Source organism: Vipera berus (assembly GCF_964194415.1).
Source record: "Vipera berus genome assembly, chromosome: 3".
NCBI lineage: Eukaryota > Metazoa > Chordata > Lepidosauria > Squamata > Viperidae > Vipera > Vipera berus.
In genome coordinates this window covers 34,443,131-34,458,133 of record NC_138204.1, presented here as the reverse complement: position 1 = coordinate 34,458,133, position 15,003 = coordinate 34,443,131, and the positions used below count along the sequence as shown (strand labels likewise).

General features: G+C 35.3%; 1 protein-coding gene across 1 annotated transcript in view; it reads right to left on the bottom strand.

Moving 5' to 3' along the window:
* The window catches only part of UQCC1 (ubiquinol-cytochrome c reductase complex assembly factor 1), a 29,698-nt gene that overhangs the window by 1,253 nt on the left and 13,442 nt on the right, over positions 1-15,003 (bottom strand). The window contains exons 7-9 of the mRNA XM_081322614.1: positions 13,474-13,582; positions 2,998-3,075; positions 665-778 (exon numbers count right to left, since the gene is read on the bottom strand). Coding sequence (XP_081178740.1) covers positions 665-778; positions 2,998-3,075; positions 13,474-13,582 — 301 coding nt within the window. The remainder of the gene's footprint in view (positions 1-664; positions 779-2,997; positions 3,076-13,473; positions 13,583-15,003) is intronic.

Here is a 15,003-nt window from a genome sequence, read left to right as displayed (position 1 = left end):
TTCCATCAATAAATAGCATACAAATGGGTTGCCATGTGCTAAATAAATACTAAATGGTTAATAATATATTTTAAAAAACCAACTATGTACCATTAACCATAATTAAAGAAATGTTATTAAAATAGCACCAGTTCAGTTTCAGAGGTGCTTCACATATGGGAATATGAACACATACTGTAGGTTTTTATTAAAGCAGCTGCATCTGTTTCAAAGACTGCAATTGCAGTAGAAGAAAGCTCCTCAGAACCGCTGTGCAATACTGGAAACAGATGTAAAGGTCTTGATAAGCTGCAGACAGGGATTGCTGAGAAACACCAAGTTCCTAAATAGCTCTTCCCAATAACAATTCCCAATTAACAGAATTCCATTAATTTACACATTAAATGCGTGCTAGAATAAAAACTTTTCAGCCTGCCAGAATATAGCAGAAAGGCAGCTAACATGATTTCCCTTGGATGTGAGAAGTCAAGAACTTTACAGATAAAGGACAAAAGCTGATTTCTGAAAATTGCTGTAAGAAGCAGAGTGACTGGGATCAAGGCATGTATTTTGGAGACACAATATTATAGTTATCAAAAGGAAAATCAAGAAAACTTAGCTTCTTACCAAACATGACCTTTTTTCATGAAATAGTAAAGGAACCTACATATTCTGTGCTGCTTACCTGCTTGCGCACATATTCTACCATCATTGCCAGCTGCCTAGGATCACGGCAATTTGTTTCAAACAGATTTCTCCAGATAGCTGCTGCAAGTACATGATCATCTGAGAGTATTCCCTAAAATAAATTTTTAAAGAAGATGCTCTGATTTTCTTTAAAAAGCTGTTATTCTTATAGGACAATCCTTTACAGCAAAGGGGCAACTTATGATTTACCAGAGGCTTGTTGTAAAGAAGAAATGACAGACAGAAAGAACAAGCAAGCAGCATAGCATCATTTAGAACACGGGTGTCAAACTTGCCATGTCACATGACATGTCGCAATGTATCGTGACTTTTTTTGCATTGCCGGAGCTGGGGTGGGCACAGCCTCCATATGATGCAATTGGCCCGCAGGCTGGCAGTTTTGACACCCCTGATTTAGACCATTCCAATCTTTTTTTGTAGGTAACTCATGAAATGGTTTGTTGGTGTCTGCTGCTAATGGCAGTGGGAAATATGCTATCTCAAACAGATTGGCTAGGAGGAAATTGGACAAGGCTTTCATAAAAGCCCTCAACAACTGTATTAAAAACCTTTGGCTTCTTACAGCAGAAAGTAAACATTTTGCAAACGGAGTCATTGATCTCTCATTATTTTCCTCTTGCTTTTTTGTTAGATTTTTTTTATCCCATATATATTATTTTTTAATAAATAACTCAAAGCAGTAAAGAGACCTAACCAGCAACCCTGTGAGATGAGTTGGGTTGACAAAGAGTGACTGGCCAAAGTTAAACAGCTTGTTTTCATGCCTAAGGCAGGACTAGGTCTCCTGGTGTCTTAACGTTAGTCTGGTGTCTTAAAGTTATAGAGGATGAAGGATTTGTTGCAGACTTGCCACACTTGAAATCTCTGATCATGCTTTATTTCCTATCTTCTCCTAGCTATTTGTAAATACACATGGACTGCTAAATAGAAAGGTTATTACTACCTTGTTCATTTTCACCTCTCTAGGAAAGACCAGAAGGTCACATACAGTGTGCACTACATCCCAGAAGAAGTTGCCAAATCAGCCCATTTGAATAAGATATTTCGTAGTCAAAATATCGTTCTTTACATTTTTATTTATTAGATTCCTAAGATACATGTCACATGACTCAAAGAAGTGTAGTAGAATTGCATAACCAGAGAACACACCAGGTCTCACAAAATTGCAGGTCTTCAATGGACCTGGAACATGTCCAAGAGGGGTTTTATCATCTTAAAATGCACTGGGAAGCCAAACAGCAGCTTGCCCAGTAGAAATATGACAAGAAGGTGCCACAATCACTTAATTATTTGCAGATTCAGGACTACTTGTAGCTTTTGAACAGTCTTCAAGGGTAGCCCCATATAAAATACATTGCAATAGTCCAAAGAAGAGGAAACTAAGATGTGGATAACCATAAAAACGGTCTTAAAATCCATTCAGGAAAGCTGGACAATCCCCAAGAGTGGGTATATCCTGAAGCAATAGCTAATTTATCTTGGTATGGTCAAATCTACCTCTCTAGACCCTAACAATTTCTAAGCACTTCAACAGAAGCCCTTATTTGCTTTATTAAACAGAATAAAGATTATTTTAAAAATATTTAAAAAGAAAATAAAATAATAAGGACATAAAATAATATTGTGTGGTACAAGCTATAGAGAGGACTGCAGAATGTGTAATCAATCTGTGGTTAGAAACAAGACAGACACAAGGACATCCAGGCAGCAGATTCAGCATCATGATGGGTTTATTCAGGAGCATGTATTAAAACAAATACAATTTAACAACAAAAAAGTTAAATCTCAAGCAAAATATGAACAATTTGGTATCAGGTTCCCAAAGAGATGCTATAGATGAGAGACAGAGTGGATTCCTCTTCACCTAATGTTCAAGTAAAGACTAGACAGGCATCCATAAGGGATATTTTATTTTGGATTTCTCTAATACACGGGTGTCAAACTCACCATGTCATGCAACGCGACGTATCACGACTCTTTTTGCATTGTTAGCAATGGGGTGGGCACGGCTTCGGTATGATGAAACCGGCCCGCAGGCCAGCAGTTTGACACCCCTGCTCTAATACAAGGAGCTGAGTTTTATGACCTAAAAGGCTTTTCCAACTTTGTAATCTATTATGGTTTTCCAGTGGCCACACCACATTCTCCTAGCTTCATTCACCCCTCACCAATAGCAGATATAGAATATTAGGAAACATTAACAAACATTCAGGGCATTTGACCACACAACGAGACTAACTCATGTTAACACAGATAGATTTTTTGTTTCTGTTCTCTGCATATTTAATTTTAATTTAACTGTTACATTACCTCATCATATCCAAAAATAGATGCATAGAAAACTTCTGTCAAGGTTTTCAGACTTCTTCTTAGGATAAGAGAATTAACCTGAAAAATAAAAGCAATGCTGACTTAGAAGTAGGACTGGTATAAAAGGCAAAACAGCACAAGAAAGCTAAGTCTCTTGCCTACCTACTTGCTTGCTTTAGATAGCACAGAACATAAAATTATATAAATGAAAGATTTGTAATGTATAGAAGTGAAGGATACCTGTATAGACACTTGAGTTTATTATATGTATGGACAGTACACCATATTATTAAAAAAACCACAATGTAGCAGCAATTTATCAAGTACGAAGCTCCTACAACCGATTTCAGGGAACTATCCTAACTTTCTATTGTGATTATCAGTTCTACAAGAGAAGGAAAAAAAGACACAAGCAAATAAATATCATAACTAGCTGATCTCAACACAGTGCTAAACAAATTACACTAAATAAAATGCTGTAAGACATGCAAAGCAGGATTTGGCTGTTTAACCCATAAAAACTGCACAGCCCATCAGATGCTATTGCTAAACACAAAGAAAAGTCATGAACAACACCAACAATCCAATCCCTTGGATAAAAGCAAGGCATTGTAGTTTCACTAGCAATAGCACTTAGACTTATATACCACTTTACAGTGATTTATAGTTTACAAAGTCAGCCTACTGCCCCCAACAATCTGGGTCCTCATTTTACCGACCTCGGAAGGATGGAAAGCTGAGTCAACCTTGAGCTGCTCAGAATCGAACTCCTGGCAGTCTGCAGAATTAGCTTGCAATACTGCGTTCTAACCACTGCACCACCATGGCTCTTTAGTGAGATCATTTGCACATAGTTTTTCAGGAACAGGCCTGTAATCACTTTGCCTTCAAAGAACTAATTAATTCAGGTCAGTCTATTAAACCTACACTTTATATAAAGGTAAAGGTAAAGGTTCCCCCGCACATGTGTGCTAGTCGTTTCCGACTCTAGGGGCCGGTGCTCATCTCCGTTTCAAAGCCGAAGAGCCAGCGCTTGTCCAAGGATGTCTCCGTGGTCATGTGGCTGGCATGACTAGACGCCAAAGGCGCACGGAACGCTGTTACCTTCCCACCGTAGTGGTCCCTATTTTTCTACTTGCATTTTTATGTGCTTTCGAACTGCTAGGTTGGCAGAAGCTGGGATGAGTAACAGGCGCTCACTCTGTTACGCGGCGCTCGGGATTCGACCCGCCAAACTGCCGACTTTCTGATCGACAAGCTCAGCGTCCTAACCCATTGAGCCACCGCGTCCCACCACACTTTATATAGTCTTCCATTAAACTACTCTTTCATAACTTTAAAAAAATAGTTCATACTTACAGCAGAATCATAAAAATTATTTTATCCAAGTGATTTATATTTCCATTTACACAAATTATTACAATTCATATACTTTACCAGCCATCACGGGGCTACTAATAAATATTTAATGAAAAAGTGCTAAAAATCATAAGGTTAGATGATGCCTGCAACCTCAATAATTACTTACATTTTTACCAACTATATAAATTATGTCATTTTCACCCAACCACAGTTGTTCTTTAAATGCATGCTCAAGACAAAGGTTTTTGTCAACAGAATATGCTTCTGAATAAACTGTATTTCTGTTGGGGGAGCAGCTCTCTTGTAACACACCCATAATAAATTACCCTTTCATTTTAAAACAAATTCTATGAATTATAATATATTTACCATGCTTCTTTTGTGAAATAAAAAGGTTACCATAAGGATTATTTAAAACATAATACAAATATTAGAAGAGGCAAAGAAAATAATTGCACTTTATACCGTATCCCTTGCATAGCAGCTTTAAAGCAAAAAAAGGGGGATTAACTTTAAAAAGAATTATTGAGATAACAAAGCTAAGCAAGCATGCCAATAAATAAAAGGATGAATCTTACACTGAGAAGGGGGTGTGTACCCTGGATAAAGCACAATTTTAAGAGGGCTTCCTCATATGGAGAAACTCTATGGTTAACTCTAGAGATACAGTACTTCATTAAAGAAAATAAACTTAAGAGAGGACTTTTTAGAACAATCTGTCTCAATCCTATCTTCCCAGAAATGCAGAAATCTCAACCTCAAGGTTTCAACAATAATTATATCTTAAATTATAATCCTGTCTCAAATGTTATGAATAGTGGAAGACTTATAATTGCTAATAGCCACATCTTATTCTCCTGCAAAACAAGCCCTGCACAGATCTATGAAGACCAAAACTTGGACTGGAATTACTTCCATATTGGCTTTTGATCAGAGTAACTGAAGAATCTTAGCAGAAAACAGGCAATCATTCTAGAAGCCCATAAGTTTTCTGAAGGCTTCAGATTAAGGGCTGTGCCCCAAATCCCACAAAAATATAAATTAAGCACAGATGCATTAAAGGCCACTGAAATCTATGGCTCAAGATTACTTTCAGAAGGTATACAGTGCAATTTTAGATACAACTACGCCCAAATGAGTCCAACAATGTTTAACTTCCAGATAAATATGCATAGCTTAGAGCTTAAAAATTGTTCCCAGATTGTCAGAACTAAGGAGTTAAAAGATACTCATTCCAAATGTGCTAAGATTCTTAGTTTTAGATATAACATAGGAAAGCTATCTTTGAAAAGATTCCTTCACTGTACTCAAGAGATAATATTTAAACTATGATTAATTAATAGAGGAACAAATACTGGATGTACATGCTTTCTGCTTTTTCATACAGCACAATCCCAAGAGGACTTTATTTCAGGGTAACGTTCTGATGAAAATCATGATTAGCTCAAATATGTTTAAAACAAGCCAGATTCGAATCCATATACAAAAATGGTTTATTTCAAGGAAATCATAATTGTAACTAATCACAGTGCACTGTCATTTGGATGTTATGCTAAACTATAGTTAATCAAAAACAAAAGCAAAGTCTTCTTGTAGAAGAAAAGAAAGGAAGGGAAAGCACGTACAGCTAAGGCCCACTTCATTCCTCTTGTTACAATCAGCAATTGGTTATACAGCAACGGCTAATTTGAACATTTCAACATTTTCATCCAACATACAAAGATATACGGTAAATACACTTGATTGTTAATTATCCTTCTTTTTCCCCAGTCCATCTATTACTAATTTCTGACACATTTGTTGCTATTTATATATATATATGGATTTCTAGACTGAGGTTTTTTTTTAAAATGAACATTTTAATTATCCATAAAAGATGGCATATATGTTACAGGATTTTTAACTTTTCCCACATCTTTCAAAAGTAGAGGAAGAGAATTCTGCTTCTTCAAGGGCTTCTTTTACACAAGGCATGCCTGCCACAAAACAGTTAACAGTAAAATATTTTCTTGCCAATATTTTAAGAGTGCAGAAGGTTCCAAATTGCTGGTAAAACAAACAATGCCAGACTGTGAAAACTCCTGGCTGCCATGCTCCTTGATATTAACAAGAGTTTCTTTATTGCTGTAACCTTTCTGAAGTGAATAAAAATTATTTCTCTGCCCTAGTTCTGCCCTCCAGTAAAAGGAAAAAAGTGAACCACAAAATGTTACAGAGTAAGTTGACCAGAATTCTGGAGAATTCCAGTCTTAAACATTTATTTATATATTATTATATAAATAGATTGCTCCTCAGTTGTAACAGCCAAATTGTTCATCAATACCGCCAATACTGTCTTTGTGAATTCTAAGAGGTTTGCGCATTTCTATTGATGGATACATATACAAGGGATACTTTATGCCAAGGTTTTCATCCAATGTCTCATTGAAGTAGGCAAATATTTTTTCTTTCTAATATTAGGGAGAGGGGGCCACTTATTAATTGACACAACCTGAAACACTATTGGGAGACAGCCAGTCTTAAAGGTTTTTATGGATTTTCTAACCTTGCACATTTAGAACACAATCCAGTAACTTTTTATTTCAATGAAGGACAATTGAGAAGAGCCTGTTTCTATAAATCAATGGATTAGCAAGATTCTAAATGAGACAAACTGAAAACTATACTTTTTTTCCTGAGTGAAAGTTTTGATAAGATCTGAGGTCTTGCATAAAGCTGAATGAATTGTATGCATCTCAAAATAGGCACCAGAGTAATGCTGAAGAGAAGGACATAAAACTGGTATGGATCACTTTGACCTCAGTTGGGTATTGACATTATCCTAAGATAAACAAAATATGGAAGTACACATCAGTTAAAGAAAGGAATATAAGGCAATATTCTTTTAACAACCGAGATGGGAAGACCATTTAGAATTTAGAAACAAAGAAGCATTAATTTCACAAAACCTCAAAATCAAGTGGTGACTATTACTCTTTTGGGGTATGGCATATATCTGAATAAAACCTAGTCAGATATGGGTACCAGGGTGGTCTTTCAATAGACTTTAGTCCTCTTTATAGCTTGGTTAAGAGAACAGATGAGAATATCAATATTTGAGACTGGACTGTAGGAAAAAGTTAGGGTTAATACTGTTCTTCTGTACTGCTTACCTTTCTGCTTATTAGCATGTCTACCAAAACCTCTACCTAAACACCTCTCTTATTATGGGAATACTTTTGGATTCTTCAGCTGTTAGTGCTAGGAGCTTTCAGTTCCCATGTCCTTAGAGTCAGGAATGGTTTAGGAATTCACAACATCCATGGGTCTGTCTTAAATGTCCTGTCTTTACTTTGGAATAGATGGTTTGTAATTGGAAAGTGGACATCATGATTACTCCTTGGTCATAGCCAGACCACACTCTGGTAAATTTATAGTTCATTGGCACCGTACCACTGCAATTGATCCACACCAAATCTGTTGCTCTAAGGAATTTTCTCTAGCAATTTTATAGTCTCAGCAACTGGTCAGTCTCTGGAATTCAGAGAAAAGGGTACTTAATGTGACTGCCCTGAAACAGCCTCTTTCCACATCTTGAACCTGGGACACTCTTGATTCACTGAGAAGTTCCGGAAGGTAAACTAGCAGAAACAAAACCTATAGTGCTAGTGCCAATAAGATGAGGAGTGAATATTTTATGTATGGGACTTTTAGACTTCAGTTAATATTTCACTATTCCAAGAACATACAAAATAAAAAATAAAAAAAACAATGTATCTTGATACAACACTCAAAGTGTCACATCCCTTTCAGAATTACAATCTGTTCCCCAAAGTCATGAGGTACAGGTATCTATAATTAAACACATTTTCAAAAGACTATAAGCAACAAGGTCACTCTTGCCTCTGAGAAGAGCACTTACAGAAAATGCTTGCCTCTGTGTTCCCTCCCATCAAATGCAAACCATCAGAAACTACTCTATGTTAGAATACACTGAGTGGGCAAATTCTAACTGAAATAGGCAGCCCTGGAGATAACATTCAATGTTTCACAGGGAGAAAGAGGCATTAGATACCTTATCCTAAAAAAACATCTGACTAGAAAGTACTAGTCTCCAACCTTCATTTTTAGGGAAGTTCTTGTGAAAGTTAGCTCATAGACAATCTTGGATGATATGGCTTACCTTGAACTCTATACTTGGATTTCAAGCAATTAGTAATTCTAATTAAATTTACAGGTTCATTTTCATTATACAATTTGTTACTTTAGACTTTTGTTATTTTGGGCATCCATGAACTTCAGAACATATTAACTGTAACTACTACAACTGGAAAGGACATCTTCTGGCCAAACAGGAAAAGAAAAGAAAGGGGTGGAAGTTTTCTTTTAGTTACTTGCAGCCAGATTCTTTCAGCTTTACTAGTGCAGTATGAAGTAACTTTAGTAAACTTCAAGTCAAATCGAGTTATAATGAGGGAAGGTAAGAGGGGCTACCAAGTATAAATAGCTCTACCTAACATAAAACAAAGACTTCATTGTACTCCATGTGCAGAATCAATACATGAATTCAAGAAACACTTCAATGTGTTTCTGGAAAAGGAGGGGCCTGAGTGGTCTGGAGGAAAAGCAGGAAGGTAGGATTAAGATAAATTAAAATGTGGTTGGCACATTGGGCTGGATGGCCCCTTCCCGCTCCTATCATCTTGTACAATTTTTAAAGCAGGCTCAGCTACAAATCAGGATTTTATACTGAACAAACAAGTCTTAGATGTAGTGGGATTACAGTGTCCCTTCAACTTGAGAGCAACATTTTGTTTAAAAAAATGTTTATTTGCCACAAGGAATATTCATTTCAAAATCTGATCTTCACTCACATTTTCCACAAGATTTAAATACTCCTTAAAAATTTTTAAAGAAACGAAGCTCAGGAATAAGTAAACTAAAAATGGTTTAGATATCTCAGCAACATGTAGTTTTGCTTCTTTCTGTTTGATATTGCACAAATCAATTTATATGTAGGTATTATTCAAAATTTGTTTTGATTGTACAATTTTAGATGACTCTTCATGTGAGTTTAGAAGCATTTAGGAGAGTAATTTTATTGAAAGTTAGTGAACTGCACGTTAACCCCTGGAAAAACAAGAAAAAAGGACAAAAGTAGAGAAAAAAGATCCATTCTTTAAATCCAAGTTTTCATTTGCTGCTGAGACAGTAAGAAAATGAATTAACATATGTTTTTTATTGTGTGTAGAAAGTATGAAGTCAAGGTTCCCCAAGGAATGATGGGAGACCACAAGATAATACTACAGTATTATTACTTACTATACTTGGTTATGTAATTAATTATTGACTCTAAAAAACATACTTTGTTATGTAATTAATTATCGACTCTAAAAAACATACTTTGCAAGTTCAGGTGCTTTTCAGAAAGGATGTCATCTATATACATAGTAAAAATAAGCATCATGGAGAGAATGTATCCCAAGATCAGGAGAAGGAGCAATGATATCAAATGTAGTTTCTCCTACTGGTTTCTTGGTTTCCAGTTACAGCATTGACGACATAGGCTTCCAAACAACAAAATCAGAAAAAAATAATTTCTCAAATTGTAAGAATAACTCCTTATATGATAGTAAAAATGGGCAATGGTGTGGACTCAAAAGAAGAGACCACAATAGTACAGAAACTTGCTAAAAGAACCTGCTTCTGAAATAAATACATTTAAAATGGGTGTGCTATGCCTGTTTTGTATAAGCCTGAGAACCCAAGCAAGTAACTACAGTACCACTTGCTCCAAGGTAAATCAGGCTGAACATCTGGTAGGAATTACAGATTCTTGCGTAAGATATTTCTAAAGATGTCTAAACAGCTTTCAGAATCATAAACCACTAAAATGTTGAGAGTCTACGCCACAAGTTATAACATAAAGGCAATAAAAGAAAAACTGGAATACAATGAAAAAAATAGTCTGGAAAATGCTCCCATTTGGTACCCAAAAAAGAGGTCTGCATCATCTTTTATTGAAATGACTGAAAAATAACTGAGGGAAAATCAGGGGTTATGCTCTACTTAAGAGAATTTATTTTTATTTATTTTAATCCCATTTATATCCCGCCCTTCTCCGAAGACTCAGGGCGGCTTACAATTTAAGCACAAACCAATGTGCTTAGCAATTTACCAAAATACTTAGTTCTAGATCAGGAAATGAGCAACTTTTTGAAACTGGGACTTCATAATAGCAGAGGGGAGAGTTGCTATGGATTCACAATGATTCAAGGTAGGCAGAACATCACTTACTTCATGGGTGTCAAACTCGCCGCATCACGTGACGTGTCGTGATGTCTCGAGACTTTTTTTAACACCGCCAGAGCTGAGGTGGGTGCGGCCTCCAGATGATTCAACCGGCACACGGGCTGGCAGTTTGACACCCTAACTTACTTGAATAAGGCCATTTAAAGATATGCTGGTTTTTGTCCTTTTTTAAATTATGTGAAGCAGGCATTAGAGCTTATGGTGTCATTTTTCTCCCTGCTTCAACAGGGAGATACTGTCAATTTTGAGGACTGCAAAACACAAATACAGGGCCAGGTATATTTTTGATAATTGACTACTTTGCTTTACAACAGTAAATGTAGACTATGATTTCAGGGTCAATGGCTCTTGAAACCATAGATGTAGCCTTCAAAAGAGTTTTCTTTTGTAACAAATTATAATTTTTATTGCCAGAAGAACTGATGTGATTGGAAAGTAACTACATTTATGTTAACTAAAGTTAATGGTAAATTAAATCAAATGTAAAGGTAAATTAAATGAAACTAATTTTTCGTTCAGGCTGATTCCCGAGCTTTTTGAGTAGAGCTTTCAACCCATCATTTAAAGGCTAAATGTGGCCCTTGTTTCAGAAAAAAACCCACTCCACTCTTGTACATCACAACTCTAAAAGATTTCTAACTTTCATTTTCTCATAACCAATATGTGCAAATTTACAGCTTACTATGTAGCTCTCTGTTTCATATTTTTATATAGACAATTATACGTTGCTTAATGGAAGTTAGGCATAAGCTGTTTGTAAAATTCCACCTGCAGCAAACTGATTCAAGCCACAAAACCTTTAATTAAACATAACCTTCTGTTTAAATTGAAATGGAACATTATGACCACCAGCTTGGAACAAGATGGGATGATGAGAAGCTAACTTCGAAGTATGATTTAATATTCTGGTTCTCAAGCTGACATCCACTATATATCCTTATTTATATGGAATATAAAAATCATTTTAAAACTGTAATGCAATTCAAAAGAGAAATATAAAAGCTCAACGCATAAGCAAAATATTCATGTACATTCAGATAATAAAATATGATATGATTACCCATATGCCTACCTTATTGAGTCACATTTATTAATATGATGATGGTGGTGATTGAGATGAGTGTTGTTTTTCATGCAGCAGTTTATATATTTACATTTTACAAAAATAAAGCCCAAGTTTTGGCTCAAACTCACAAAACTGAATAGCTGGCAGTTTAGACAACTATGTCTGTAAATTGCACAACCAGAGTGAAATTAAGTTATTTTTAATGATGCCTAATGTTATAATTAACACTTTAAATCACAGTATCAAATTAATTTTTATGCTTTTTTAAAACTTTGGTAGAAAAATCAGAAGCGGAAAAATTAGATAAAGAATACCGGTTGGCCAAAAAACTGGACACACCTGGTACATAATCAACAAAATTAACTTCAGGTTTTAGGGGCAGCAGAATAAAATTTATATATGAAACCTGCCAGCACCAGTAGAATTGCTGAGGCCAAAGGCTTTCTTTCTGTTTTTACAGCTGCTTCAAGTTTTGGTTCCCTCTTGCCAACAATCAAAAGTGCTGAAAGAACCCAGGTTAAAGGGTTCCAACATTTTGCAGCTAAGATTCATATTGCAACAATTTTAACAGCCAGTCTATGAATTAATATACTGTTTAAAACTAGCAAAAGCATAAGTTGGAAGTGAAAATGCAGTAGGCTGTCTTGATTCAAATCATGATGTATGTTCTCACATTGGTAACGCCAAATAGCAAGTTGTAAAACTAAAGAAAGTGTCCATATCTCAATCTATAAGCATATATCATTTCTACATTACTTACTGTAATTGACTTATCATATTTAGAAACTGATCATTTTCCTCATAAAGCAACTCTATGTATACACTAGCTGTGTTACCACAACATGTAAGTTTGTTGTAGCATTTTACTTGCTTTTCCAAATTACTTTCTTGATTTTGTTTTTTTCAGCAATGTTATTTTTTAAAATTATTCCAAAGTTTGCATTTAAAGAAAGCTTCATTGAACAAATGTATATAGCTGGACCTTATATTTCCTTATGGCATTTATACTGTTAAAACTACTAACTATGGCTGTATAATAATCAATTTATATTGCAGTGTACATGCATGAAATTAATATCTGTAAATGAAACATTTCTATACTTTGGCTTAAGTTTATGAACTATAATTTCTTTTAGCCTGGAATGCATCTTTAGTTAATTTTTACTCTTTAAAAGACAGATATTCTCCCTCTGCTAGAAATTCTTCAATCTGGACATAAAAAGTGAATTGTTCCAAGTTAAATAGCAAGTCTTTTTAAAACTAATATTATGAGTTATTGAGATTTTTTAAAAAATTCAGAAAATACTAACCTAGTTTGTATTGTGAGGTAACTTGGGCCATGAAAAAATGACTGGCCAAGGTCACTCAGCTATACGTTATTATTATTATTTTCATGTAATATTTAGGATTTCAAGTTTAAAACAATCTGGACTTTTCTACTAGCAACATATTTCCATTTCTGTGATAATACTGAACATAGCCGTTGTGCCACATCCACTGGTGGGGGCAGGGGGGAGAGAGACATGTAGAAAAGGTGCAGGGCTTGAGCTATGATGATGCAATTTGCCAATCTGAGTAATACTGCTGTTATTCATACCAGACATTAGCCTCCAATTTTTCCTCAGATACTTCTCCAATATACTTTTATATGTGTATTCTTGAACAAAATAGAATGACGACGAAACATAAGTGAATGTATATGAATGTATATACATGTATATATGAAAGTATATGAATCCATATCAAGAAATACTCACTCCCATAACCTTCCCACGTTGCTCAGCATCTTCCCACATAGCATATACTATATAGTAACACATGTATTTTCCTGCTCGTCCCTCTTGCTTCATTCGTACTAAGCACATCCTAGAGGAAAGCAAATCATTTTTTAAAAATACAGACACATATAAAAATAAAGATGGAAAATATATTGAAAACAATATATACAAATTTCAAGAGAATGGTAAAAAGTCTGATTTTTAAGAGTATAGTATATAGAGTAAAATCACTTTGGGATATAAAGTAATACAACTTCCGGTAGAGTATTCCACAGCCACAGCATTTTACAGATCACAGGAAAGTGACTGATTAATTTATATTATCCCTTTTAGCTCTTTTCCAGCTATAGGGCTGGAAAAAAGGGAGCAGAGAAAACCCATTCAGAATCTCACTTTTAGACACATGTACTTAGAACCCCAATAGTTTTCAACTAATGTTTAATCCCAGACAAATATGTGTTAAGACTGGAGCCACAGATTCAATTCATTGGAGTCAATATTCAGCTAAATCAGGCTGTCTCCTAAAATGAGAATACATAAGGTTACTAGATATCTTTTGGTACAAAACTGGGAACAGTATCAATTCTTTAAAATAAAGAATCAATTTCTTTGAAAAAGAGAGCAAATCCAATGTTTATATCAAGTACTTTCAATTTCTGTGTCAAAACAATGTCACTCTTGAAACTGACAACTCAGTGTATTAAAAAAGGTACTGGTTCTGCACGGGTTATTCTAAATTTGGGATTCTGACAGTATTTTGAAAGTACTGTGTGAGTGGTAACATATGCAGTATAGACGCTTAATTAAACTAGCATGAACCACAGGTAAGAAATACAATTCAAATGTATAATAGCTATTTTGCTTTTTTGTGGCCCATTTTTATAAATTTTCAGAGATTGGCAGCTTTCAACTGGAGCACAGTTCTGCCATAAGATACCAGCTAGCTGGGGGGGGGGGACTGAGGCATACAACTACAGCTACTGTGCCCAATAACCTATCACTCCTCCAATTGCCATGTTTAAAAAAAGGGATTTGATGAGGAGTCTGAACACAGTATCTATCAGTAAATCTTTAAAATAGTTCCCTGCTGCACAGTCCTGAGAAAATAAAGGTCTCCTTTAAAGAGCTGCAAATTGGTGATCCTATGCACTCCTGAAACACCTTTCTGGAAGCAAAGACAAAGCCTTACATAGTCCTAATAAAAAATAAATCACAGAAATTAATGCAATTATCACAGTCTGGAATAAAAATCTACACTAATTTCCAGCCTGCCTTTAACCCAATGCTTGAAAAGTTGCAGTGGATTTAGATGCATTGTGCTGTCACACAGCAATTTAGCAACACTTTGAATGAGGTCATGGAAACTGGAATGAGTATCCCATTTATAGTAGCTGCCACTTGAGATTAAAATGACAAGAGTTTCTAGCCAGATCAACACAGCTGCCAAAACTTTTATTTTTTTATCCCAAGGCTACGTTTAAGCATTCAGTTAATATCTGTATAAGTTTT